This window comes from Hemitrygon akajei, chromosome 14, assembly GCF_048418815.1.
Source record: "Hemitrygon akajei chromosome 14, sHemAka1.3, whole genome shotgun sequence".
In the NCBI taxonomy this organism is placed as follows: domain Eukaryota; kingdom Metazoa; phylum Chordata; class Chondrichthyes; order Myliobatiformes; family Dasyatidae; genus Hemitrygon; species Hemitrygon akajei.
The window spans coordinates 103,933,879-103,960,777 of record NC_133137.1 but is presented as its reverse complement, the minus strand read 5'-3'; the positions used below and the strand labels follow the sequence as shown (position 1 = coordinate 103,960,777).

Genomic DNA, 26,899 nt, shown 5'->3' with positions numbered 1-26,899 from the left:
CATAATTGAAGTATTTAAAGTACATTTATTAGTGGATAAAATATTAAGGTGTTTGTGTTCTGGCTATTCCATTTTATATTGTTATTTTCTCTCTTCTATCTAGATTCTATTGTTGGAATTGAAAATTCTTCGGGCATAGAATCCTCCGCATCACCCACTGAATCCAGCTATAGCTCAAAACAAAACTGCAGTTCATGTGAAGATTGGAGCTCCTTTTACCCTGATGTCAAAGGAACCAAAGACACCTCTTTATATCCTCATTTCTTAGTTGTCCCTCCATTGTTTGTGATCCTCCATACTGATTGGAACACAGCGCTGGCTGAATGGGGCTTGGCTTGGGATCTCCATGTCTATGGATTAGCTTCGGCTTTTGGCTTTGCGGGAGTCATGTCTGCACTCGGTATCCTCTGTCTCCCCTTCAGATCTCCACCAGGCTTCGGTTATTTCATGGTTTTGAATGGACTGCTTTTCCTGACGAGCTCAACTAGAACTTTCACTTTCCTTTATGATGCCTACTGTTACCAGGACAAATTACCTGCAATTGTTGCCTTACTTCTCTATGACTTGTTTTTCCCTTGTCTTACTTCTGCCTTTGCAGTCATAATCTTACTTCTTTCTGTGAGACCTGGCAGGCAGGTTGTGTCATCAAAATTCCAGCGATCATGCCTATTAGCTGCTCTTGTCTTTCTCCACTTCACACTCAGTGTGAGCATAATTCTGGTCATCACTATGCTAAAGCAAGCTCCCTTCCTCCTCTTTGTATCACATGGGATTTTTGTGGTATTGGTGACCATTCTATCCATCCTGTTTTTTGCAGTATATTGTCACATCCATATGGCTGACACGCATGTTTATAATGTGAAGTCCTCAACACATTCCATGGAAGCCTTTAACACCCAGTCCTTCGGAGACATTGAGCATTGGGGAAGGATGGCCAAGTTAGCTATGTGGACTGCAGTATTTGGCCTGTGCTGCGCTGCATTTCAGTTGTATGCTATTCTGTATGGACTAGGCTTGGCTGGAGATCATGTTTTCCAGCCTTGGCCCTGGTGGATTTTCCAATTTGGCACCAGTTTGTGTGAGGTGGGTATGTCTCTCACCATGTCCATTTTTGGTATCTACCCTTTATTTTGCAACCATAAACAACCAGACCATAATTGTTGTACTAAAATGTTTTGTCTTTCCCCAACTCATGCTTCCATGAAAGCCCCTATACTTGCCAACAGCTACCAGTGGTCTACCTCTCACCAGGCAAAGCCACTGAGCTGTGACACAATTGTACGAAGTGAATCCGAATGCCTTCCACTCTACACATTGTCTGACAACCAACTAAGTAGTGGTGAGGAGATCAACCTGATCTATCACAGCAGTGAGGTAAAAAATCTGGACCTCCGTTTGAAGTGCGGTGGATCCTCCAGGACCTCTTCTTTTATCAGCGTTCAGGTGGACAGCGATTCCACTGCTGACCTGAGACCCCCTTCTCCCATTAACTTAAGGCGCAGTATAGATGAAGCTCTCTTTAGTGAGGCCCTCATTCCTGAAGGTCTTTTCCATTGGTCAAGGCTACACAGCTCCAGCAACATGTCCCTCTGTGAGAACAGGTCTCTTCCGAGCAGCAGCGAAGTCCTCAAGGAGAAGGCAGCGGATAGAGGACTGTATCGAACTTCATCTTGTGCTGGGATGGAGAGACCAGAGGTTGGCTGGGGAATCACTAGCACCTTTAGGAAGCTCAATGTGATTCAAGCCTTGTCTGTTGATAGATGGGAGGATAGTTCTGCAAGTTCAGTCTGCAGAATGTCCCAGGGAGGATCTTCACTAGCACTTTGCTCCAACCCAAACAGACAGGACTTCCCAACCATCAGCTCTGAGCACAAAGTTTACAGGAACTTCTCTGAAACAAGTCTTCCCCAGATTACAAACCAGTTCCAGGCTCTGCCTGCACCAGACAACATGGACAACAATGATCTCCAAGAATCAGCAACGCAAGCTGAATTCATGAAGATCTGCAGGCAAATTGACCAGCTGAGTATTAGCAGTGACACGATTGAATTGTGAGTCTGGCATTGGGACAGTTTCCAGTCCATGCTATTTCTACTTTGCCTCCTGTTTAATATTTGGAGATGCTTTTACAAGGATATTTACTTCCTGAAATGAAGAAGACATGTAATGACTCCAACCAAAAGATCAGAGATTGCTGGGCTCAGAATACAAACATGAAATTGGTCTTGAGTGGTAGTAAAGCTGGGAATCCGGAATGCGTTTCATACCCTTCATTACTCTGAATGGAAAAGAATACCAGGTGTAAGGCATAATGCACGCTAAAGCTTATTTCGCACTATCTCCCAAGACTAATACTGTTGCCATAGAACTTCTGCAACTATGAAATGTGTACATATAGTGAAAAGCTGTGCTCATGGTGTGCTGAGAAACTAGGCTTCTGAGATAGCCAAAGTGAAAGTTCTTGGTTAACTAGCGTTGTTGCCAGTTGTTCTCTTCCATGAGTTCTGTGTTCTAGAATTGAGGTGTGGGTATCAACCATTTCAGAAGCTATCCGTCTGAGTAGCCCTATACCCTTAGCATGAACACCAAGAGAAACCACTGCTGGTGCTCAGTTAGACTGCTGTTAGGCAAACAAACTGACCTCAGTTTAAGCTAGCGAACAAGAAGTAAGCCTAGGCTGTTCTTTACCGAGAGTGCAACAGTGCATGGACAGTAGTGTGCCAACTAGATGTGCCTCTGCTCTGATCAAATATTTCTCAATCCTCACTGAATGGGTTCAGATAGCATCACTGGGCAGGTCTACATCCAGCAGCCTCTCAGACAGAATATCAGAACTGACCCACCATTCTTTACAGTAATAAACACTGGCACATTTAATCTTACTGCTGCAGGTTCTTGACTGAAAAGGGATTAAATTTAAAACTATTGTTAATTGGCTAATACAAAAGCTATATCTTCATGATGCTCCCTCCAGGGAAGTTTGGAGGTTGCTGAAAACAAGAAATGGTGGATACTCTGTCCAAGATTACGCTGAGTGTTCAAGACACTGCTGCCTTTTGCTGCTTTAATAATGAGCCCTACAGAGCAGAAACAGAACCCTTCAGTGCAATTCATCTATGCTAACCATGATGGCCACCTACACAAATCCCATTTGCTGTCCATATGCCTCTACTCCGTTCCTATCCAAGTGCCCACCCAAATACCTTTTCGAAGTTGTAATTACACCTGCCTCTCCAACTTCCTCTGGCAGCTCATTCTATATAACCACCCCCGTCTATGTGGAAAAACTGCTCCTCAGATTCTCATAGTCATTATGCCTGAGGCAACATATATTGTCCAATCAAGCAGGCCATTGTCCAAATAGGTTGACAAGGGATTATATCTAGGATATTCTGATGAAGGGTCCAAGATCTGAAACATTAACTGTTTTGCATTCAACAGATGCTGGGTGTTTCCTGCATTTTCAATTTTTAACTTGAGATTTCCAAAATCTTAAATTTGTTTGATTTTCTTTCCCTTGGATACTCTTGCTGGTGTAAATTCAGGTGTGAATGGTTTTTGACTGTGAACACTCTGGGCAGTATGTGGCCAGATTTCCAGCTACACTGTTGACGAGAAAGGGCCGTCAGCAACAGCAAAGATTCATCAAAAAATACCAAGACTGATAATGTGCATTTAGTCAATCTGAACAGCTGGTCATATACTTGTCCTTGTCTCTAATTCCACCAGTTCTCATCATCACCCTCTCTTACAGAGTATCAACATTTACTCTCATCCCCTCACACTTTCCTTTGTTCCCTTCTCCCTCTTCCTTCTAATGAAACATCAATTTGAACTTTGTTTCTTTGCCTTGTCAATGCTGCCTGACCTCCTGAATATCTCCAGCATTTTCTGTATTTTTTAAATTTCAGATTTCCAAAACCTCCAAGCCTTTTGGTTTTAGCCTACAAAATACCAATTGCATCCACTCAATTAATAACTCATTCAGTCAAAAATCTGATCCAACAAGGTGCCAGGCACAGTGCCAATTAGGCATTAAATTCTGCACTTTAATTCCTGAATGCACTGAACTTTGAATTTCCCAAAAGGTGCTATAGTCAATCATACTATAAGGCTTGTTGACATAACTGTGCATTTTCATATCCTAGAATTCACTTGTTTCCTCCATGTTTTGGCAAAAGGCAAAAAATAATTTGGGAAATAAGTTGTTGGAACTGCTAAATCTCTTAGTGTTGGGAGTCACAATTCTGACACCATGGATAACAAGCACCCATACCTCAAAATGGCTGCAAAAATATTTATTACAGGATAATTCACTAGTTGTATGAATTTTCTTTTTGCATTCCTGAGAATGGAAGTCGCAGCAGCTTGCTTCCTAAACATTTAGGGTGGTTTATTGATACATTGTCACTGATGGTAAATCTCTCTAACCCCATTTAGGTATTTAAACTTTTCTCTTTGTCTTCATTAAACTGAGAGTGGAATGAAATCAATATCATCAATGACTAAAGCCCTGGAGATTAATTCCACTTCCCAAAATAAGCTTCAAATCAAACACCCTCATGATCATAGCTCATGATGCAGAATTACTCCTCTGGTCTCCTGCCATCTCACATTTAATTCCTAGTAGGTAAACTTGGGTTTACAAACAAATATTTATGCGATGAACATTTTTTCATTTGAAAGCAAGGTGTAATATATCACTTGATCAGACACAGTCCACAATGTCTCATTTGGCCCGTAGTGAAGTAGGCATTTTGAGCTGCATAATCTCACGGGCTAATTCAAAGACATTTCCTGTGATCTTTAACCCATACTACACGTTCTAAATTGTAACAGATAAAATTGAATCTGAATAAACTTCCCTGACCTTAGTCAACACTCAAAACAGCCGCAAAAATAATTGTTATTACAGGAAAATTCACTAGTTGAATGAACTTTCTTTTTCATTCACTTACCCTTGGACGTGCAATGCTACTCATCGTTACTCAGAACCATATGAATTAAAACAGATCACACATGGATGACTCTAGCTTTGAAGCTGGTAGATCATTCTGCATAGCCTAGAATGATGTAAGAAGCAGGCAGATGCCTGTTCTTCTCCTGAGCACTAGCTTCTCAGTTCAGTTGCCATATTATGATGCAGAGGTGAAAATCAGCTGTCTGCCAAGCCTTAATATATTTCTGGTTGGTCTAAGAAATCAGCAAGCTGCAAAACACCTGACACACAACTGAAAGGTCAGCTATGGGTTGGACTTCGAGCCAACAGCTTCTCGACTAACTTTGAAGAAAACCTCACACAAAGTCCTAGTGATTTCTGTGGTTTGGTTTTTCTCTCCTAACAAAGGATCACTGGTGTCCAACAATGATGATATCATCAAGATGACTGAGAACCATTCTCATGAAAATTGCCCATAACTAGTAAACAGAAATGTTAAAAGCACAATTTCACATCCTGAAGAGCACAAAGTTAATAATTTAAGAAAGAAGTTGAAATGTCATCAAAATGTTCAAATTATTATTCTAAAATCTATGTAATTTTGAAGTATTTTTGAGGGAATGTCAACTGATACATAAAATGTAGACTATTTTTATAGTCGGAAAAGTTATTAAGCAAAAATAAAAGACTTGACATGCACATTAGCAAGAGTTAGAATCCACCTTCCAACAAAGTACGTCACTTTCAGAGGATTTGCTTCACCAAGAATGATACTTAAATCTTGGGGGTCCTTTGTCACAATGGAGACAGTCACAAAATAGCATGCATTGTGAGGAGCAGACAAGGTAGGTTCCAATGTACAGTAACATTCATGTACTCCATTATTTTTGTTGTTGTCAGGTTTACTCCAAGAAGAGCATAGTAAACATTTTTATTGAAAATTCTGAGCCAATGGCACCTTTCTCTAGCTCAGAATCCCCTTCAATAATGGTACCACAAACTGAGTGAAGGTGAAGGTAGAATATAATCAGTCAGAACAATGTAATTGTTTTTAGCAGTTATGAGACTAGAAGACAAGGAGATTTTCATGCACTCATTCTGCACAGATCTTATCTCTCACTGTCTTCCCTGCATTATTAAGTCTTAATATTCTGGGAACTTTTGAATATCTTAAGATGACAAAAAGGTGCTACATGAAATATATATTTAATTTCTCATCTGGTTCCTCACCTTAGCCACCAGATCTCTCAATGTAACTATAATTCTCTGGCACATTGCAATGATCAAATCACTTTTTCACCTCCTTGGTAAATAATCTCCCCAAGGTCCTTGACTTACCTGTCTGTCCACTAAGTCACTATAATGTCCACATCATGCTTATGCAGTAAACCACACATCTTTGCCATGCTTCCGTGATAGAGCATTTGCCTGTGATCCAAGACCCATTGGACAGACTTGATTTGAGTTCAGACTGTCCACTGACATTCCAATGCTATACGAAGGTGCGGCTGCATTGTAGCAGGTGCCAACTTCTGGATAAAATGCTTAACAAGTTTTCTTTTGTCTTCTATAGGTGGACATTAACAATAGTACTGTACTTGCGCAAAGAGTTCCTCTTGGTTCTTGGACAAAACCTATACATTATCACAACCCCACTAAATAAAATTATTATCAGGCCATATATCTCAAGGCTATTGGCCTACATTCCCTTCTTTACAAAAGAGATTCTATGTATGTTATTATTCCTTTCTGACTTCAGAAGATAACATAAAAATACATTGTATTCCTAATGTAATTTACAGTAAAAGTAGTACAGTAATAATTGACCAAACATGGCAGTTAATTCGTACACAAGGCTTAACAAATAGCAAAGTGCTAATAACTAAGTCATCATTTTCAGTGAATTTGGAGGATGAACAAATAATGGCCAGTTCAGGATAGAGCAAGATCCCTTGCTCTTTACAACACTGTCATGCAACCTTGAACAAGAATTTTGACCTTGATACTGCAATGCAGTGTCAGACAAAGTTCAAATGCAAAATATTGCAGATGTTGAGAATCTGAAATAAAGAGTCTTAGATGAAAATCAGCACAGTGGTTCACCAAATCCCGACAACCATCACTCATTCACAATATAATTTTATATTAATTTACCATTTTATTCACTCCACACTCTGAACACCATGCTTATTACCCTCCCCCCTCAGATTCTATCAATCACTTACTCACTGGAAACAATTTACAGTGGCCATGTAACAGCTAATAAAGAGGAGATGCTCCAAATACTTACTAAGTCTACCAGAATCTACAGAGAGACTAAGATTACACTGAGCAATAAACTTTTTTGAAAGTGTTTCTTCCTCATAATTTTTTGTTGTTTATGATAGACCATTTGAAACTGAACACATATTATTTCTGACTACTTGTATCACGTAGGAATTTGGAGAAACAATAAATTAACTGTTATTGAATATAATGTGCTTAATTGCATAACGGTGCTGACGCTTTGGAATATTCAACTAAGCTAAAACGTTTTGTTGATGATTTTCATTTGTACTCTGTGCCTGAGGCTTCTCACTTAAGTATCCAACAATAATCAGCTAGCATTGGTGGGTTCCATTTGCCTTGATACTGTTTCTGATAACCACAATGTCCTGGTGAAACCTTTCACCATGCTCATCACTGACGGCAGCAAGATTTGCAGAGAAGCCGTCTAAATGGGAAATGCAGAAAATAAATCTTTAGTTACACGTTGCACTTCATAGTTTTGTCTGCTTGAAGCATGTTGTCAACCAGCTGCACATAGTTTGGTGCTCTGCAGTTGCCAAGAAAATTTTCAACAACATCTTTCAATGCCTTCCATGCAATTTTCTCCAGTCCCACTACAAGTTCTTTGAATTGCCTGTCATTGATTTGTGGACCAACAAAAATGCTTTCCTTAATATGTGCACTAGTTGTTCTGGGAAATATCTGTCTCAAATATCTAAATCCTTCATGAAAATTTATAGCTTTTCTAAAACCTATCCTGCCATGCAGCACCTGCCTTGCCTAAACATGCCCAGCCATGCCTAGACTAGATAGAAAACTTATCAGTTTACATTTTAATTGACTTGAATTATAAATTGAAATACCAAATATAGGCAATTCCAAAAAAATTGTGCATGATAGGGAAATTCTATGGTGATTTTTTTTTTATGATCAGCAGCCCAAAATTCATAAGATAGACCCAGAAGTGTTCAGGAAGCAAAGTCTTTGTTGTCCAGTGTAATTAATATTCCAAATTGATGATCTTTTTAAAGAACAATCTGATGAAACATTATTGACATATACATGAACTCTCTTCCTTCCTGCACAGATGTTGCCTGATATGCAAAACAATTCCAATATTTTGTGTTTCACACCGCGACAGTTTGCTTTAATTTCTGGAGTGGGATTAAACATATTGATTTCTGATGCAGTGATGCCACCAACTGGGCCACGGCCAACATTGCAGCTGATTTAAAATCAACTTAATTAACTGAATTTAATTAACTTAAAATCAGTTCAAAATGACTTACAGTTCAAGAGTCTAATTGAAGTTCACACTCATAAAAATCTGCTTGAAAACTTAATAAGCCGTGTCTCTGTTTCTAAGCTCATTGTTCACACAGCACAGCCACAGGCGCAAGACTGTCAGACATCTGCTGAGCAGCAATATTCAAAGACTTCCACAAAATGAGTCTGAGTTCATGATAATGAGAGACAAAATATTTTATCAACAATCTTTGGAGGTTAGAGCTACTTTCATTACAGAAATACCGTCTAAGTGGAGATAGGAAATTTTTTAACTAATGGAAGAAACATTTCGATGAGTAGCTCAGCTTATTGTAAAAGGAGCAAAAATATAAAATACTAGTAAGACTCAGCAGGTCAGCACCATGTGGAATGAGAGTCAAATAACGTTTCAGGTCTGGAATACTTCAACAGAGCGGTTCTCTTTCCAAAGATGCTACCTGACCTGCTGAATGTTTCCTGTCATTTCTGTTTTTAATTTCAGATTTCCAACATCTGCAGCTTTTTTATGTTCATTACTCTGATGGCACTTGTAAATTGTGAACATAAAAACCAGGTCAACCAATATCCAAGCAGTGTCTCTCTTCCTTCCAATTGGCACAGAGTCATTGCACTCTGGATCGGACTGCCACAGCTTGTATTAAGGACAATCTCTCTGTAGGTCTTTAAAGGGAGCCGGATGAATTCTCAACAAAAGAAATGTAGACGCTGGAAATAAGAAATAAAATTAAAAATTGTTGAAAATGTTCATCTCATCACACACCAGCAATGTTGCCTGATTTGCTGAGTATTCCAGCATTCTCTGTTTTTTATTCTGTATGTTTGAAAGATATTCATTAAAGATGGTAGATTATCATAGAGTAACCAGAAACTGGAGTGGGGTTGGTGAAAGGTCTCCCTTTTTCAAATACTGTATCATAACCACCTACATATTAATGTGGCACTGCCATTCCCGCCTCTGTCTGTAAGGAGTTTGCACATGCTTCCCGTGACCGCAGGTGTTTACTCCGGGTGTTCCAGCTTTTTCCCACAGTCCAAAGGTTAACTGGTTATTGTAAGTTGTCCTGTGATTAGACTGGGGTTAAATCGGGAATTGTTGTCGGTGCAGCTCAGTGGGCAGAAGGGCCTGTTCCTTGCTGTATCTCAATTAATTAAAAAAAATTCTACTCCAACTGGGATCTCAAGATATTAGTTTCCTCATTCAAATTCTTGCAATTCATTGAGGTTATCTGTTAGCTTGTTGTCCAATACAGTGAAGATCTTCATGGAATTGCATTGTATTGCACGTTGGGCCACACTGGGCACATAAAGACAGGGTCTCCTCATGGAAATGGCCAATTACTCGGATTTACCATAAAACTTGAATATTTATCAGTGCTTTATATAAACCCACAACCAAGATGCAAGTGTTATCTGTGCTTGAGTCCCTTAGTAACATTCTACCCTCATCTAACTAGCAATTTGCTACAAAGGCAGAATATATATTTTGCAAAAATTTTACAATATCCCTCCCAAAGGAAACTGACCTCATCAAACAGCAATTGCCCAACAGATTGACCATATGTTGCATTTGATGAATCAGATCATTCAATATGGACATCTCTAACATCATTATTAAAAACTTACATGCCTCCAATGGGCGCCATAGTGGTGTAGCAGTTAGTGCGCCATTACTATAGCTCAGAGTGTTGGAATTTCGAGTTCAATCCCTGCATCCTATGTAAGGAGTCTCTGTCTATTCTCCCTGTGGAACACATGGGTTTTCTCCAAGTCCTCTGGTTTCCGCCCACAGTCCAAAGACATACCAGGTAGGTTAGCTGGTCACCGTAAATTGTCCCGTGTTCAGGGTAAATCGGGGTTGCCAGGGGTTGCCGGGTGGCACGGCTCAAAGTGCTGTATCTCTAAATAAATAAAATAAAATTACAGTCAACAGTTTACATTTCTCCAATATCTTAAAATTTATCGATGTGTCCCAGATACCGAGTCCCCACAACCATCATGGATCAACAATTCTGAAGATTTACTACTGTTGGGTAAAGAAATTCCTTCCCCTCCTCTTATTTTGACCTGTCAGCCAGGTCATGCCTCTAAGAAGCACTTTTATATTGCAATAAGATCACCTCCCAATTGTCTATATGCTAATTAGTACAATCTCTCCAATTATTAACCCTGTGAACCTTCACAATCATCCCTTTATCACACTACATCCTTCCATCATTAGGGAAACTGACCCGTGCAATTGGTTCTTCATAACACAAGGGATATAACACAAGGGATTAACACAAGGGATCTATATACAGTAATCACAATAAAGTCTCCATTTATGGATTCAAATTCTTACAATAAAAGCTACTTACTGTTTGCCTTCCTAAATGCTTACTGTACCCACATGCTAACTTTCAATGATTCATACATAAGGACACTCAAGTTCCTCTGAATAGCAATATGTTTATATCTTATACCATTTAAAAATAAAGTTCCATTATTTTCCATCTGTGTGGCTGATGCCTCATTTTGCCAGGATGTGTTCCACGTGCCTTGCTGTTGCCCATTCCCTTAGCTGGTTTATATCCTCTCTTCACCTTCCTTACAGCCCATACTGTCAGCTTTGTATCATCAGCCAGTGTAGACATACATTCAGTGGTCAAGTTATTAAATACGGGAGTGGAACCCAGTGTTGCTCTTCTGCTGCTGTATACATGTCCCACCTGCAATAGAACTTGTGGGTCCTGGATAGGACTGTATAGTCATCAAAGATCTCACCGTTAAAGGAGTGGATGTTGTCATTGGATTCCAATTGACAACCGAAGAAGCTTTTACAGATTGTGTTGCTGCCACACGACTGGCTGATTAGATGTTTGCATTAATCAGCAGGTGCATAAGTGTACCTAATAAAGTGGCCACCCTATGTATTACTTGATATCATCACCCCGAACAATGATGATGACACTGAATAGCTGGAGCCATTATATCTATCTTCGCATATATCACTGGCTGTAGTCTCCAAACACAATAATTTCCCTTTTATTCTTAGGATCTGTTTTCTGTCCATTTAGCAGTTCTCAATCCATGCCCTAAATAACTTACCTTTTGTGTGGTACCCTAAAATTGAAACACACCACATCAACAGGTTTCCCTTTATTTATTCTGTAAAGTACAATCTTAAAAGAGCAGTTTAATATTACACAATTTCCCCTTCTTCCCTTTATTGTGTTCTATAATCTTTAACCACTTTCTGAATGATAGATTCTACATTTTTCCAGACCAGTCATGTTGCGTCTCTCTCTCTCTCCTCATCTCTCTCCCCCCCCCTCATTCTCTCTCTCCCCCCCCCCCATCCTAAATGGTAACTTTACATTTGGTACCTTCCAATTTATCCCATAATCTATGATCCCATCGGTACATAATTAATTTTGTGCAACAAACTTATGCAGGTTAGGCAACGTCTCGAAGGAAAAGAACTTTGAATGCTTGCTTCAGATCGGTGGTTGATTTGCCTCACTGGAGGAAAGATCAGCAACTTCTCCCTGGAGGAGTTGGCGGTCCCGTTCGGTGTTCGATTGGAGGAGCTGGAGGTGCAGTTTGACGATTGTTTACTGTTTGATTGGTAGTACTGGAAGGATGTTCGCAAGATGGCTGCTGAGGTGGCGAGGAGTCTGCAGCAGTCAGAGAGTGGCGACTGGGAAGAGGAGGTAAGGGGTGATGAGGGGAGAAAGGCCCGGTCTCGGCTCAGAATTCGCGGCGGAAGGGCCGGAGCCGGTAGTGTACCTATTACGGTAAATGAAGTAAACACAAAGTACACTGCAGATGTTGTGGTCAAATCAAGACGTACAAAAAAGCTGGATGAATTCAGCAGGTCGGTCAGCGTCCGTTGAAAGAAGCAGTCAACGTTTCGGGTCGAGACCCTTCGGTAAATGAAGTGCTGGCCATGAACCGGAATTGGTCTACCTACTTTAGTAGTTCAGGTGGCTGAAGTTTCTGCCCGTATGCCTCTCACAACCGCTGTCATAGTAAAAGATGGATCAACGGTTATCCTAACCACTTTTTTGTAATCTTGCCTATTATTTCCTGCTTTATAATTTTAGCATTTGGATTCTGCGTCTCCATTTTTTTAAGTCAGAAGGTTGTAGTGTAAAATCCTATTCTAAAATATGTAAATCTGAATGCAACATTGAGGCGCTAGAGGTTTCTATCAGATATATAAAGAGTAACAGAGGCAAGGGTGGACATCAGAGAGCAGGAAAAGATGTTGCTGAGGGACAACAATGAAATGAAGGACAGACTTAATGTGTGTTTTTCATTAAACCTCACTGTAGAAAACACCAGCAACGTGCCAGAAATTTGAGACAGTCAGGGTACCAAAGTGAGTGTAATCCCTATTTCTAAGGAGATGAGAAGCTGAAAAGTCTGAAGGTGAGTAAGTCACCTGGACTGGCTGGAGTTCTGAAAGAAGTAATTGAATTAATTGTGGAGGCATTCGATTATTATCTTGGAAGAATCACTCCTGTCAGGAAAAGCCTGACTTTAGTGATTCTTTAAGGAAGTATTAAGCAGGATTGACAAATGAGTCGGTTGATTATGATTTTGCACGTGAGGCTGCCAAAACAAGATAGGAATCCCTAGTATTATAGGGGAGATACTGGCATGGATAGAAGATTGACTGACGGGCAGAAAGCAAAGAGGGGGAATACAGGAACCCTTTCCTGGTGTACTGTCGCTGATGACCTGAGTGATGGAATTGATGGTTTTCTGGCCAAGTTTGTAGATGATGCAAAGGAATGTGGAAGGGCAGGTAAGGCATATGAAGCAGGGAGTCTGCAGAAGAACTTGTACAGTTTGGAAGAGTGGGCAAAGAAGTGACAGATGGTATATAACGTAGTGAAATGTTATGTCATCCACTTTGGTAGAAGGAATAAAGGCATAGACATTTTCTAAATGGGGAGAAGATCCAAAAATCAAAGTGACTTGGAGATCTTGTGCAAGATTCCCTAAAGGTTAACTTGCAGGTTGAGTTGGCGTGTGTAGGCCTCCATTAGTCTCGATAGACCATGGATTTGCACCTTGGAGAGTTTCCAGGCTTTAAGAAGTTGGTCAGACCACATTCAGAATATTGTCCAGTTTAGGGCCCCATATCTAAGGAAGGATATGCTGGCATTCGAGAGGGTCTGGAGGAGATTTACGGGAATTATCATGGGGATGAGAAGCTAAATGTATGAGAAGCATTTGACAGCTCTGTGTCTGTACTTGGTGGAGTTTAGAAGGATGAGGGACATCTCATTGAAACCAACTGAATATTGAAAAGCCTGCAAAGGATGGATGTGGAGAGGATGTTTTCAATAGTGGGAGAGGGGGCACAGCTTCAGAATAAAAGGATATCTTTTTAGAAGGGAGATGAGGAGGAATTTCTGTATCCAGCGGGTAGTAAATCAGTGAAATTCATTGCCATAGACTGTTGTGTAGGTCCGGTCATTGGGTATATTTTAAGTGAAGGTTGATAGGTCCTTGATTAGTAAAAGTGTCAAAGATTATGGGGAGGAAACAGGATAATAGAGGTGAGAGGTTTAATAAGTCCGCTATGATCAAATGGTGAAGTAGGCTTGATGGGCTGAATGGCCAAATTCTGCTCCTATGCCTTATAAGTGACACTATCATGTAGAAACTGAATAATTAACTGCATTGTTGGACATGCCTCCATTGGCTCTCAGAGAACAAAAAAAAGACATTGGGAAACTGAAATTAAAAATAAGGCACTGGAACTACTCAGAGGGTCAGACCATGTGTGTAGAAAGAAAAAGAATTCCAGGGCATTGAGTATTCTAGCAAATTCTGTTTTTTTTCCTGCTTATATTAGATGTTGTGTTACAGCCTTGGATTGTTTAGCTGACTATTCCTTTCCAATCCCCACAGGAACAACTGGTGGTGGTGGAGCTGTCTGGGATTATTGACCCAGATTTCCTCTTGAAGTGTAGAAATGAATGCAAAATTGTGGTGAGTGGTAAAAACAGATACCGTAGATTCCGGATTTTAAGCCGCTACTTTTTTCCCACATTTTGAACAGCTTTGAACTTTGCGGCCAATAATCCGGAGCGGCTAATGCATTTTTTTTTCATGCCGCCTCGTAAACATTTTGCCTCGTAACAGTAGACCAATAAAATTGATGAGTAGTTCACAGAGGTCCAATGAAATTGTACGATAAATCAAGCGCACTTTCACAATTAAATTATTGTAAATCAGTCATTTGTACTCACCCTCATCAACATGGAAAACACTCGAAGCATTGTGCTACCTACCCTCTTAGTTTAAACTATATTTGTTTTCTGTACAACATCGCGGGATGCTATGACGACACACCCGGTTTCGCGGCGTCTTGTGGGAAAATGCCGTTTGCGATGAAACGGGACGGAGGGGGGGAGCGGCGGAGCGGCTTTGGATCTGAGCGAAATCTGCTTTTAAATGCCGTTTGCGATGAAACGGAAAGGAGGGGGGAGCGGATTCCGCGAGCGGCTTTGGATCCGAGCGAACTCTGCTTTTAAGTTAAAGGTATCAATAACTTTTCCTGGTAGGCTGCAGTATATATATTTTTTACCAGTCGTTAGGAGATATTGGAATGTTGTTCAGTAAAGAAGTATACGCAACGTATATTTAAAAGTAGCCGCGTACGGGCACGGTTCGAAAAAAAGCATTTGCAATATGTATTTGTTTTTGTTACCATATGGATTTAATTAAAAGTTAAAAAAATCCTCACGTGTAATATCTTTCTGTGTAAATATCTCATATTACAACGTGGGACACCTGCGGCCGAAAATCCGGTGCGGCCTAAAATCCGGTGCGGCCTTTACATTTAAAAAAATGATTTTATTTCTAAAATTAGTGCCAGCGGCTAAAAATCAGGTGCGCTCTGTAGTCCGGAATCTACGGTAACTTGAAAGCCTTGCTGGAAGGGGTGGTTGTTACGTATTGCTTGTCTTTTCAACCATGCAAAAGTAGCTTTAATGTCTAGTGGTTATAATTCCGAGCTGAAATTGCCCATTTGCCTTGACCTGTGTCTAAATCAGTTAAGTATTGAGCTCAAACCCAAATCTAGTCTGATGCTGTAATGGAATATTTAAGGATTCCACCCTCCCCCTCCCCCCCCCCCCAACCAAGTTTTGATCTGTCACGTGTATCTCTCCACAAAAGATCTCATCTGTGTGTGTTTTTTTACTTCATTATTGTAGAGAGCTAACTGCCAGGTGTCCTATGTGATGTTATTTTTTTAATAGGTAATATATTGAGGCATCCTGAAGATATAAATGGTGCTCTCAATGTAGGTCTTTATGCCCAAGTCCATGAATTGTCTTCACATTTGATAGTTGTTCATTGCTATGTAATTACCTCTGCCTTCTAATGTACTAATCCAGGGCTGAAGAGAAGGTTGCCTCCCTATGTTAATAGTTTGTACTTTGAACTGAAGCCCTTTCAAGTTTCCCTTAAATGCAAGTACAAATATGAAAATTCTTTATTAAAAAACAAGAAAGATCCTGAAGTGAACTGACCCTCCTCTGAGTCATTGTTAATCACAGCGTTAACATCGGCCTTGCATATTTTGGTAGGAGCTGATTTGTATCATCCCACACGACTTAGAACCAGGGATGTGTAAAACAGTATAGTGTGAGATAATTAAATGGCTGGTGTAACGGATGGGAGAGCAGGGTGTTTGGTCCAGTGTTCCTGAGCCTCTAGACTTTGAGGTTCTCTTAATGGTGTGCATGCGTCATGGACTAAATGATGGTCATGTAACATACGCGAAACTAGGAGCTAACAGCTTTGTTTCTAGCTGACTTGCTTTCCTATGACTGTTAAGACTTAAGTTTTATGTAGTCTATTAAATGGGTTTTTGTGAGTAATTTCCAAATCACCTCAAGTATCGAGCTTTCTTCTTTTCTTCCCAGGGTATAGATACTGAGCAGCCCATCATGCAGGTGGATAGATTGGTGTTTGCCGGAGAGTACGAAGGCAGGTATTTTACCACTTAATGTATTTTTGGGGCATCGTGGGTGAATAGCTTATCTGGTGGTGTGGATACATATGTCTTATTGAGGGTTTTAGGTCCTGATTACCAGGAAGATCCCTGTGAATGATTATTGGTGTTTTCTTGGTTAGAACAATGGGGCTTCCTAACCTACACAAATATGGAAATAGCTTCACAATCCATATAGAAATCAAGTAGGTGATCAGGGAAGGACTTTAACGGCTGCCTTGTTATCACTTGTGTAGAGTTGAAGAGTGTAGAGTTTTTACTGACATCCAACTTCTTCTGTAGAGACTTAGTAGGGGAGAGTTTCGACTTATGCTTAAGTTGCTTTTAAAAAGTAACTGGAAGAAGCTAAAGGAATGGTATCATCTCCTTAGGGTAAAACATCAATAGGTTTGCTGCACAATTTGCTTTTTGTATAACAGCAATAGATTGTTGACGGGAGATGGCTTCCCATTCAACACAATGCTGGATGGGAAACTAAGCGACAGTTTGAGCTTTTATGTGGTCTGTATATGCACCAATCAATCATTGAATATCTACTAATTTTGCTGCATATTCCATTATAGATGCCTTGGGAACATGTGTGGTATTTGAAGAGACTTTTAAACCAGGTGTGTAAAGGTTGCATAAATACATATCATCAAATGTGCTCAACATCCATTTGCAACGGTGGTCAAATCAGATTCAAACTGATTTTCACTGTGTTTGATATTGCAGCATCAAACTACCAAATTTAGTACAATATTTTTTCAAGTTCATTGATGTAAGAGATGGAAACTCCACACTCTAATAAATGGCACTGCTCTGGTGTCAGATTAAGACTCTATAAGTGTTCAACAGAATCTTCATTCTGTTTATAACTTGTGAGGGACCAGTCCTCAGAGACAGCATTGAGGGAGTTCAAACCAAGATGAATTTGCCCTAAAGTGATCTATTGGACAACATAGAGGAAGTGTTATTCAGTCAAATTCCATTTCTAACATTTTGATTTATGTGTTGCATGTTGTTTTTGCCAAGAAGTGCAGCGTTTACAGTTGCAAGAAAAAGTTTGTGAACCCTTTGCAGTTACCTGGTTTACTGCATTAATTACTCATAAAATGTGGTCTAATCTTCATCTAAGGTACAATAATAGACAAACAATCTGCCTAAACTAATAACACAAAACAATTGGACTTTTCATCAATCCCATTTGAACAGTCACAGTCAAAAAAGTATGTGAACCTCTGGGGTTATGCCTTCTGCAAAAGCTATTTGGAGTCAGGTATTCCAATCAATGAGATTGAAGGTGTTGGTTGTAGAGGTACCCAGCCCTGTAAAAAAGACACACCCAAAGTCAAGTTACTGACAGAGCCTGCTCTTTTCAAGAAAGATATGTTTATATACACCATACCTCGATCGAAATAACTTTCAGAGAACTTTAGAAGAACAATTGTAGAGATGTATGAAGCTGGAAAAAGCTACAAAAGCATTTCTAAAGATCTGAATGTTCATCAGTCTGCAGTAAGAGAAATTGTCTACAAATGGAGGAAATTCAGTACCGTTGCTCCTTTCCCTAGGAGTGGGCGTCCTGCCAAGAGCACAATGTGCAATGCTGAAGGAGGTGAAGAAGAACCCAAGGTTGACAGCAAAAGTCCTGCAGAAATCTCTAGAACTTGCTAAAGTCTCTGTTCATGTGTCTACTATAAGAAAAGCCCTGAATAAGAATGGTGTTCATGGAAGGACACCATGGAGGAAACTGCTGCTCTCCAAAAAAAAAACATTACTGTATGTCTCAAGTTTGCAAAAGCTCACCTGACAAAGTTGAACTATTTTGGCAGAAATGCACATCACTATGTTTGGAGGGAAAAGGGCATTGCACATGAAAACCTCATCCCACTGTGAAGCACGATGGAAAGAGTGTCATGGTTTGGGGCTGCTTTGCTGCTTCAGGGCCTGGACAGCTTGCAATCACTGAGGGAACAATGAATTCAAAATTGTATAAAGACATTACAGGAGAATGTCAGGGTATCGGTCTATCACTTAAAGCTTAATAGAAGTTGGATGATGCAACAAGACAATAGAAACAATAGAAAACATACAGCACAATACAGACCCTTCGCCCCACAAAGCTGTGCTGAACATGTCCCTACCTTAGAACTACCTGGGCTTTACCCATAGCCCTCTATTTTTCTAAGCTCCATGTACCCATCCAGGACTCTCTTAAAAGACCCTATTGTTCCTGCCTCCACCACAGTCTCCGGCAGCCCATTCCACACACTCACCACTCTCTGTGTAAAAAAAAAAAACAAACAAACAAACTTACCCCTGACATCTCCTCTGTACCTACTCCCCAGCACCTTAAAACTATGCCTTCTCATGCTAGCCATTTCAGCCCTGGGGAAAAGCTTCTGACTATCCACACAATCAATGCCTCTCATTATTTTGTACACCTCTCAAATCACCGCTCATCCTCCGTTGCTCACTCAACCTATTCTCATAAGGCATGCTCCCCAATCCAGGCTCCTCTGCACCCTTTCTATGGTTTCCACGTCCTTCCTATAGTGAGGCGACCAGAATTGAGCACAGTACTCCAAGTGGGTTCTGACCAGGGTCCTATATAGCTGCAACATTACCTCTCGGCTCTTAAACTCAATCCCATGATTGATGAAGGACAATGCATCCTATGCCTTCTTAACCACAGAGTCAACCTGCATAGCAGCTTTGAGTGTCCTATGGACTCGGGCACCAAGATCCCTCTGATCCTCCACACGGCCAAGAATCTTACCATTAATACTATATTCTGCCATCATATTTAACCTACCAAAATGACCACCTCACACTTATCTGGGTTGAACTCCATCTGCCACTTCTCAGCCCAGTTTTGTGTCCTATCAATGTCCTGCTGTAACCTCTGACAGCCCTCCACACTATCCACAACACCCCCAACCTTTGTGTCATCAGCAAATTTACTAACCCATCCCTCCACTTCCTCATCTAGGTCACTTATAAAAATCACAAAGAGAAGGGGTCCCTGAACAGATCCCTGAGGCACTCCACTGGTGACTGACCTCCATGCAGAATATGACCCATCTACAACCACTCTTTCCCTTCTGTGAGCAAGCCAGTTCTGGATTCACAAAACAAGGTCCCCTTGGATCCCATGCCTCCTTACTTTCTCAATAAGCCTTGCATGGGGTACCTTATCAAATGCCTTGCTGAAATCCATATACACTACATCTACAGCTGTACTTTCATCAAAGTGCTTAGTCACATCTTCAAAAAATTCAATCAGGCTTGTAAGGCACGATCTGCTTTTGACAAAGTCATGCTGTCTTTTCATAATCATATTATACCTCTCCAAATGTTCAAGTACTGCCTCTCAGGATCTTCTCCATCAACTTACCAACCACTGAAGTAAGAATGAATGAAAATGCAAGGGTGAATGAACAACAGAATGGTTTAAAAAGAAGAAATATTGTGTATTGGAATAGTCAAGTCAGAGTCCCGATCTTAGCCCAAGTGACCTGAAGAGGGCTGTTCATGCAAGGTATCCCAGAAATATTGATGAACTTAAATAGTTTTGTATGGAGGAATGGTCTAAAATTCCTCCTCTCTCTGGTGCAAGTCTGATCAGCAGCTACAGGAAACGTTTGGTGGAGGTTATTGCTGCTAAAGGAGGTTCTACTAGTTATTAAATACAAGAGTTCCAGGCTTTTTCCAGCTTGGGCTATGAGTGATTAAACAATGTGTTCAGTAAAGACCTGAAAAGTACAATTGTTTGTGTGTTATTAGTTTAAGCAGATTGCGTTTGTCTACTATTATGACTAAGATGTACAAACATTTGTAGATCAGACCACATTTTATGAGTAGTTTATGCAGAAAATCAGCTAATTACAAATGGTTCACAAACTTTTTCTTGCAACTGTATTACTGCATTTGATAAAGCCAAGTCAAATGCTTTATCTGTATTACTTGCAACTGTATTACTGCATTTGAGTCAAGTCAAGTCACTTTTATTGTCGTTTCGACCATAACTGCTGGTACAGTACATAGTAAAAATGAGACAATGTTTTTCAGGACCATGGTGTTACATGACACAGTACAAAAATTAGACTGAACTACGTAAAAAAACAACACAGAGAAAACTACACTAGATTACAGACCTACACTGGACTGTGCAAAGTGCACAAAAACAGTGCAGCCATTGCAATAAATAATAAACAGGACAGTAGGGCAAGGTGTCAGTCCAGGCTCTGGGTATTGAGGAATCTGATAGCTTGGGGGAAACTGTTACATAGTCTGGTCGTGAGAGCCTGAATGCTTCGGAGTCTGTTCCCAGACGGCAGGAGGGAGAAGAGATTGTAAGAGGGGTGCATGGGGTCCTTCGTAATGCTGTTACCTTTGCGGATGCAGCGTGTAGTGTAAATGTCCGTGATGACGGGAAGGGAGACCCTGATGATCTTCTCAGCTGACCTCACTATCCGCTGCAGGGTCTTGCGATCTGAGAAGGTGCAATTTCTGAACCAGGCTCTCAATACAACCCCTGTAGAATGTGATGAGGATGGGGGTGGGAGATGGACTTTCCTCAGCCTTCGCAGAAAGTAGAGATGCTGCTGGGCTTTCTTTGCTATGGAGCTGGTGTTGAGTTACCAGGTGAGATTCACCGCCAGGTGAACACCAAGAAATTTGGTGCTCTTAACGATCTCTACCGAGGAACCATCAATGTTCAGCGGGGAGTGATCGCTCTGTGCCCTTCTGAAGTCAACAACTATTTCTTTTGTTTTGTTCACATTCAGAGGCAGATTGTTGGCTCTGCACCAGTCCATTAGCTGCTGCGCCTCCTCTCTGTAAGCTGACTCGGTCTTCTGGTGATTGAGCGTACAGAAAGCTTTATAGAAAACCCTAAAGCCATATTAACCATCTGGATTTTTAAATAAAAGTGCCATTTTATAAGGAGTCTCTGTACCTCCTCCCTGTGAAATGTGTGGCTTTCCCCGGGTGCTCCAGTTTCCTCCCACAGTGCAGAGACATACCGGGTAGATTAATTGGCCATTGTAAATTGTCCCGTGATTAAGTTGGGATTAATCAGGGGTTTTGTTGTGGTTCAAAGAGCCTGCTGGGCCTACTCTGCATTGTATTGCTAAAATACAATAAAATTGAACCTGCAGCCACCACTTCCACTGGCGGCTTATTCCACACTCTCACAGAAATCTGAGTAATCTCACTTCCCCTTGATATTTCACCTGTCACTCTGGAGCTAGTTCTGGTCTCGCCCAATCTCGGGGAATGGCCTGCATGTATTTACCCTATCTAAACCCGTCAGTTTTGTATACCTCTATAAGATCTCTCCTTATTCCCCTGTGCTCCCATACTGTGAACTCTGGAATGGAGCTTGAGTCCATTGTCTTTTGACTTGGCAGTGAGAATGTTGCCTGCTACGCCTTGGCTGAGCAATGAAATATGATGCATGATGTTACAATAAATCAAAATGCAGATTGTGGGTATATTAGCAGAAAATGGGAAGGAGGTGCAAAAGTCCACTTTAAAAATAGTGCATAATTTTGTTACTCAATAATGCAAATGTGGTTAATATTAATATAAAATAAAGTTAGAAACATTGGTAGTGATCATTAAATGATTGTATAGTCATTACAAGAAAATACAAGTCCATCAAAGTGCTTTAGTGAAGAAAAATTTGTGATTCTGGGTGCATAGCAATCCAAATGACTCTTAATTTCCTTCTGAAATGGCCAGACTTTAAAGATGGACAATAAATACAATTTATTGGTTTGCCATTGGCACCCATGTCTTGTGAATGAATGTTTAAACAAGTAACAGTTCATAGGTTAGGCTGCATCAATGGAGGAAAATAAATACTTGACGCTTCAGGCCAAGATCCTTCGTTTGGCTGTTGCTCTGGATTTCCAGCATCTTTCGATCCTACTGAAGGCCGAAATGTACTCTTTTCCGTAGATGCTCCCTGGCCCGCCAAGTTCCTCCAGCATTTTGTGTGTGTTGCTAGATTTCCAGCATCTGCAGATTTCTCTTGTTTGTGATCTTCAGATTTCTCTTGAGTTTATAATGTCAACTGATTTTGTTGCAGATGAAGAGGTGGAGGACCAGCAATTGCTCAAATACAAATGTCACACAACAAAAAAGCTGCTGATGAAACGAACCTTCTTGAGTGAGAAGAAGGAGGGAGAAGAGAGCACAGGTCTGAATCTGCTTTTCCCTGACACCCCTCCTTTGAAGGGAATTGTTTATACTTACAGTGGTGCTAGAAAGTTTGTGAACTCTTTGGAATTTTCTTACTTCTGCATTAATATGACCTAAAATGTGATCAGATCTTCACTTAAGTCCTAAAACTAGATAGAAAACCCAATTAAATAAATAACACAGAAAACATTATACTTGTTCATTTATTTATTGAGAAAAATGATCCAATATTGCATGTATATGTTGGAAAAAGGATGTGAACCTCTAGGAGTATCAGTTCATTTAAAGGGGAAGTTAGTCAGATGATTCAGTCAATGGGATGACGATCAGGTGTGAGTGTGAGAGGCCCTGCCCTATATAAAGAACATAAAACCTGGGTCTTCACTATCAAAGTTTGATCTTCACCATAGGTTTTTGGAAGTGTGCCATACCTTGATCAAAGGAGATTCTCTGAGGACCTCAGAAAAAAAGTTGTTGATGCTCACTGGGCTGGAAAAGGATACAAAACCATTTCTAAAGAGTTTGCAGTCCAATCCACAGTCAGGCAGATGGTGTACAAATGGAGGAAATTAATTGCTGTTGTTACTCTCCCCAGGAGTGGCTGAACAATAAAATTACTCCAAGATCAAAGCATGTAATATTCCAGGAGGTTACAGGGAATGATGGGGTAGCATCTAAGGAGCTACAGGCCTCTCTTGCATTGGCTAATGTCAGTGTTCATGGGTCTACCATCAGGCAAACATTGAACAACAATGGTGTGCATTGTAGGATTGCAAGGAGAAAGCCACTGCTCTCCAAGAAAAAAATTGCTGCCCGTCTGAAGTTTGTTATTGGAAGAATGTTCTGTGGACACGAGTCCAAAATAGAACTTTTTGGCTTCAGTGAGAAGAGTTATGATTGACAAAAAGCAATCACTGCATTCCAGCATAAGAACCTCATCCCATCTGTGAAAAGTGGTGGCAGTGTCATGGTTTTGGCCTGCTCTGCTACCTTGGGACCAGGACTGCTTGCCATCATTGATGGAACTATGAAATCTGAATTGTACTAACAATATCTACAGGAAAATGTCAGGGTATCCGTCTGTGAACTGAAGCTCAAGAGAAAGTGGGTCATGCAGCAGGTCAGTGATCCTAAACACACAAGTCAGTCTACTAAAGAATGGTTAAAGCAGAAGAAATGTCACATTTTGGAGTGGCCAAGTCAAAAAGTCCTGACCTATAGAAATGTTGTGGAAGGACTTGAAACAAGCAGTTCATGCAAGGAAGCCCTCTAACATTCAACCAGAGTTGAAGCAGTTTTGTAAGGAGGAATGGTCTAGAATTCCTCCAAGCTGATGTGCAGGACTGATCAACTGGTTCATTTGTTGCACAGTGCTTGCATCAGTCAGGGCTAAGGTCCATGGCTGAATTTACAGTGGTGCATTGTTTGGAATAACGTTCTTTTCCAGATTCTGTATATTTCTTGGATAGTTCATTCACTCTTTGCATTTTTTTTCTCTGTATTCAACAACTGAGGTTTTCTCCTGTCCCATTTGATATTTCCACATTTTGAATTATTGGCATGGTACTTACTAACCATTATTATAAATGTGACCTCACAGTTCCACCATAGCCTTTCCCTTCCACACAAGCAACCCTAAGAACCTTTATTCCTTCAATTCTGACCTCTTATGCACATTTGAATTTCTTTGTTTCCCCATTTTGTTTCATAAGCTGTATCTTCACTGGGCCAGAATCTTTAGAATATGTCTCCTGTCTTGGTCTCATGTGATTTAGCACCAAATTTTGGCAATTATTCTTCCTGTGGTACTATGGTAAAGCTATTTTGTAAATGAAAGTTGTTCAGGAAAGACTGTTAATGGAATAGATTAGTCATATCCAAAATACCATAAATCTTAGACAATGAGAAATCATTCTACAAAGTTCTTGTTTTATTCATACTAATCCCTTTCTCAGAAATGGTTTGCCAGAGATAGTAGAGGTTTAAATTCTGAAATCACTTGAGAGCAACCAAGCACACTACTGGAGAAGAATTGGTTGAAAATGTATTAAGATGAATGTATTCAAGAATTGGTTGAAAGTGTTTCAAACTTCATGTATTCATCCATTTTTTGATCTAATACCTAATCTGATGAAGACAGCCACAATGTATAGGGATCTTCTCTCAATGACTAAATAACCCTGTGAGATTCTGAACATGTTCCAAAGAGAAAGTGTTTATGGCCATGTTGGTTAATGGATGAATATTGTCCAGAGCACCTTTTTATCTTTGAATAATCCCTTGAAGGTCAAGTAAGGCTTTGATTCTACATCTCATCTAAAAAAAAGCCGTCTTTAGGTAGCATAGTGTACCTCAGTTACGCTGTCCTTCCGGCCTCGGCTTTGCATTCATGGCTTTGGAATGGGGCTTGAACATTCTGTTGGATCTGGAAATGATCTGATCCAGAAGGTTCTTAGGACATCAAGAATGAGGTGTAAATCTTGTGGTTACAGCGGTTAAATTTGGTATAAAGAAGTAACACTTAAGGAACAGTGAAATGAAAAGAAATAACAAAAGGAAAAGAGAAAGACAGAACAAAGGTTGTGGCTGTCTTTTACGCTAAAAACTAGTTCAAACTAGACGAGAGAAATTCCATTTGATATAGGGACAAGACTATGAAACAGTGGGGTTCAGTGGCATGACCCAGGCTGCAGAGAAACTACAGTAAGGATGCTGATCCAGCTATACTAAATTACAGAAAATTCACTGAACAATTACAGGTGATTTATATGAACATAAGCAAACAAAGTTAAACTACAAGAAAAATAACAATTTAGACTCTGACAGATGCCAGCACTGTCTGTGGCTGGAAATAAAGGACCTTTGGGATTCTATTGTGGATAGCTTGGTTTGTGCAAGTATGTGACATTTACCCAATTATTTCTATCAGTAGCAGCCTTTTATTTTGCAAATAGGCCTGAATTTTTTGTGATATTTTGTTACCTTGTTTTTATCCAGGAGGGATAGAGTACTTGAAGATCAAGGAAAATGACTTCACACGTAGGCCTGGCTTGATCTGTACCTTTGTTCGAAACCGCAACAGGTCGATGAACACTGGGGACAGAGTGATGTCTGAAGAAGGTCCGGATTTGATGATGGTGCAGGATAAAGAGCCCAATATTACCTCAGCCTCGGAGGGTGAGGCTAGTGACCTGGAGAATGGAGACGCAAATCAAGAACTGAATAGTGTCATGGAAGAACATCCTGGTGGGAGTCAAGCGATTACATCTGCTGCTCTGGATGGTGTAATGGAACTTGAAAATCAGAGCTCTGAGAACCTTACTGTAAACCAAGTAAATCATTGTTGACTGCAGTTTTACTGAGGGTACAATTAACAACCATTTCTTTCCAATGCTGATGTTTGCTCTCTGAGCTCCTAGCCCAATTGTGACAGTGACGGCTTTGAAAATCAGTGGGATAAATGGCCTTGGTACCTGCATGCTGGTCTAGCCGGTTACACACTAACAGAAGTGTAATTATTATTGTTTGAAATATTATAATTGGCGTGATAAAGGACATTCTGAATTGTCTGTTGAATGGGAGGAACTTTTTTTTAGTTTTTGAGTAAAATATGAAGTATTTGAGACTTAATAGTTTTTTTGATGAACTATTGAACAAAAATGGTGCATGTGTGTTTTCCCCCATTCAAGTTCCACTCAAACCCATCAGTTTTAGTGCCTTTGTCGTAGAATCTGTTGGTATCTGTTATTCACCCTACTGTTCCCTGCCTTTTCCTGCTGTAGGCCAGAGACCTTAGCTCGCTTACCGTTTTATCCTTTGCCATCGTGTTCCCTTGCCCTAAACACCACTGCTTTTTGCCCTCTTTCGTACTCGTCCTTTAGCTGTGTTTATTGGGGAAGTGGGACCCTATGGCTGAAGAAGGCCATGGTAGTTTCACTGTGAAATGTTAAGATTAGAGAAAACTTGCTTATCTGCAGAAAGTTTTGTGGAATCTTTGTACATTTGGTGAGCTGAATTGTATCCAGCCCAGCATCTCTCTCTGTCTGGCTCTTGCTGAATTTTGGTACTTATCCACTGTAGTCTCTTGGCAGTATTTCCTCTGACCATATAACCATATAACAATTACAGCATGGAAACAGGCCATCTCGGCCCTTCTAGTCCTTGCCGAACGCTTACTCTTGCCTAGTCCCCGGACC

General features: G+C 40.4%; 2 protein-coding genes and 1 long non-coding RNA gene across 5 annotated transcripts in view; 2 read left to right on the top strand and 1 right to left on the bottom strand.

The window, feature by feature from the left end:
* prrt4b (proline rich transmembrane protein 4b) overlaps nucleotides 1-8,502 on the top strand; it is a 54,512-nt gene extending 46,010 nt beyond the window's left edge. The window contains exon 5 of the mRNA XM_073066853.1: nucleotides 104-8,502. Coding sequence (XP_072922954.1) covers nucleotides 104-2,055 — 1,952 coding nt within the window. The 3' untranslated portion in view covers nucleotides 2,056-8,502. The remainder of the gene's footprint in view (nucleotides 1-103) is intronic.
* Nucleotides 8,503-8,561: 59 nt separating this feature from the next.
* Nucleotides 8,562-11,990, bottom strand: LOC140738881 (uncharacterized). 3 transcript variants are annotated; one of them, XR_012101474.1, is made up of 3 exons: nucleotides 11,255-11,565; nucleotides 10,118-10,392; nucleotides 8,562-9,199 (listed from the first exon to the last, which is right to left on the bottom strand). It is a non-coding gene; the product is annotated as an uncharacterized lncRNA (long non-coding RNA). The 3 variants fall into 3 exon arrangements; XR_012101473.1 differs by lacking the exon at nucleotides 11,255-11,565 and adding an exon at nucleotides 11,918-11,989 and having other exon boundaries at nucleotides 8,563-9,199; XR_012101472.1 differs by lacking the exon at nucleotides 11,255-11,565 and adding an exon at nucleotides 11,857-11,990 and having other exon boundaries at nucleotides 8,564-9,199.
* A 51-nt stretch (nucleotides 11,991-12,041) lies between these two features.
* On the top strand, nucleotides 12,042-26,328 carry gtf3c6 (general transcription factor IIIC, polypeptide 6, alpha). Its single transcript, XM_073066872.1, has 6 exons — nucleotides 12,042-12,183; nucleotides 14,399-14,479; nucleotides 16,423-16,486; nucleotides 17,075-17,119; nucleotides 22,591-22,701; nucleotides 25,701-26,328. Exons 1-6 carry the CDS (start codon nucleotides 12,124-12,126, stop codon nucleotides 26,048-26,050), a joined length of 711 nt encoding a protein of 236 aa, XP_072922973.1. The 5' UTR covers nucleotides 12,042-12,123; the 3' UTR covers nucleotides 26,051-26,328.
* The last annotated feature ends 571 nt before the right edge of the window (nucleotides 26,329-26,899 follow it).

Bases quoted from the DNA above. Each gene is read 5' to 3' on its own strand.
- gtf3c6 (XM_073066872.1), top strand. From the start codon at position 12,124: ATGGCTGCTGAGGTGGCGAGGAGTCTGCAGCAGTCAGAGAGTGGCGAC. The intron at 14,480-16,422 runs GTGAGTGGTAAA...TTTTCTTCCCAG, and splicing joins GAAATGAATGCAAAATTGTG to GGTATAGATACTGAGCAGCC. The intron at 16,487-17,074 runs GCAGGTATTTTA...ATTCCATTATAG, and splicing joins GTTTGCCGGAGAGTACGAAG to ATGCCTTGGGAACATGTGTG.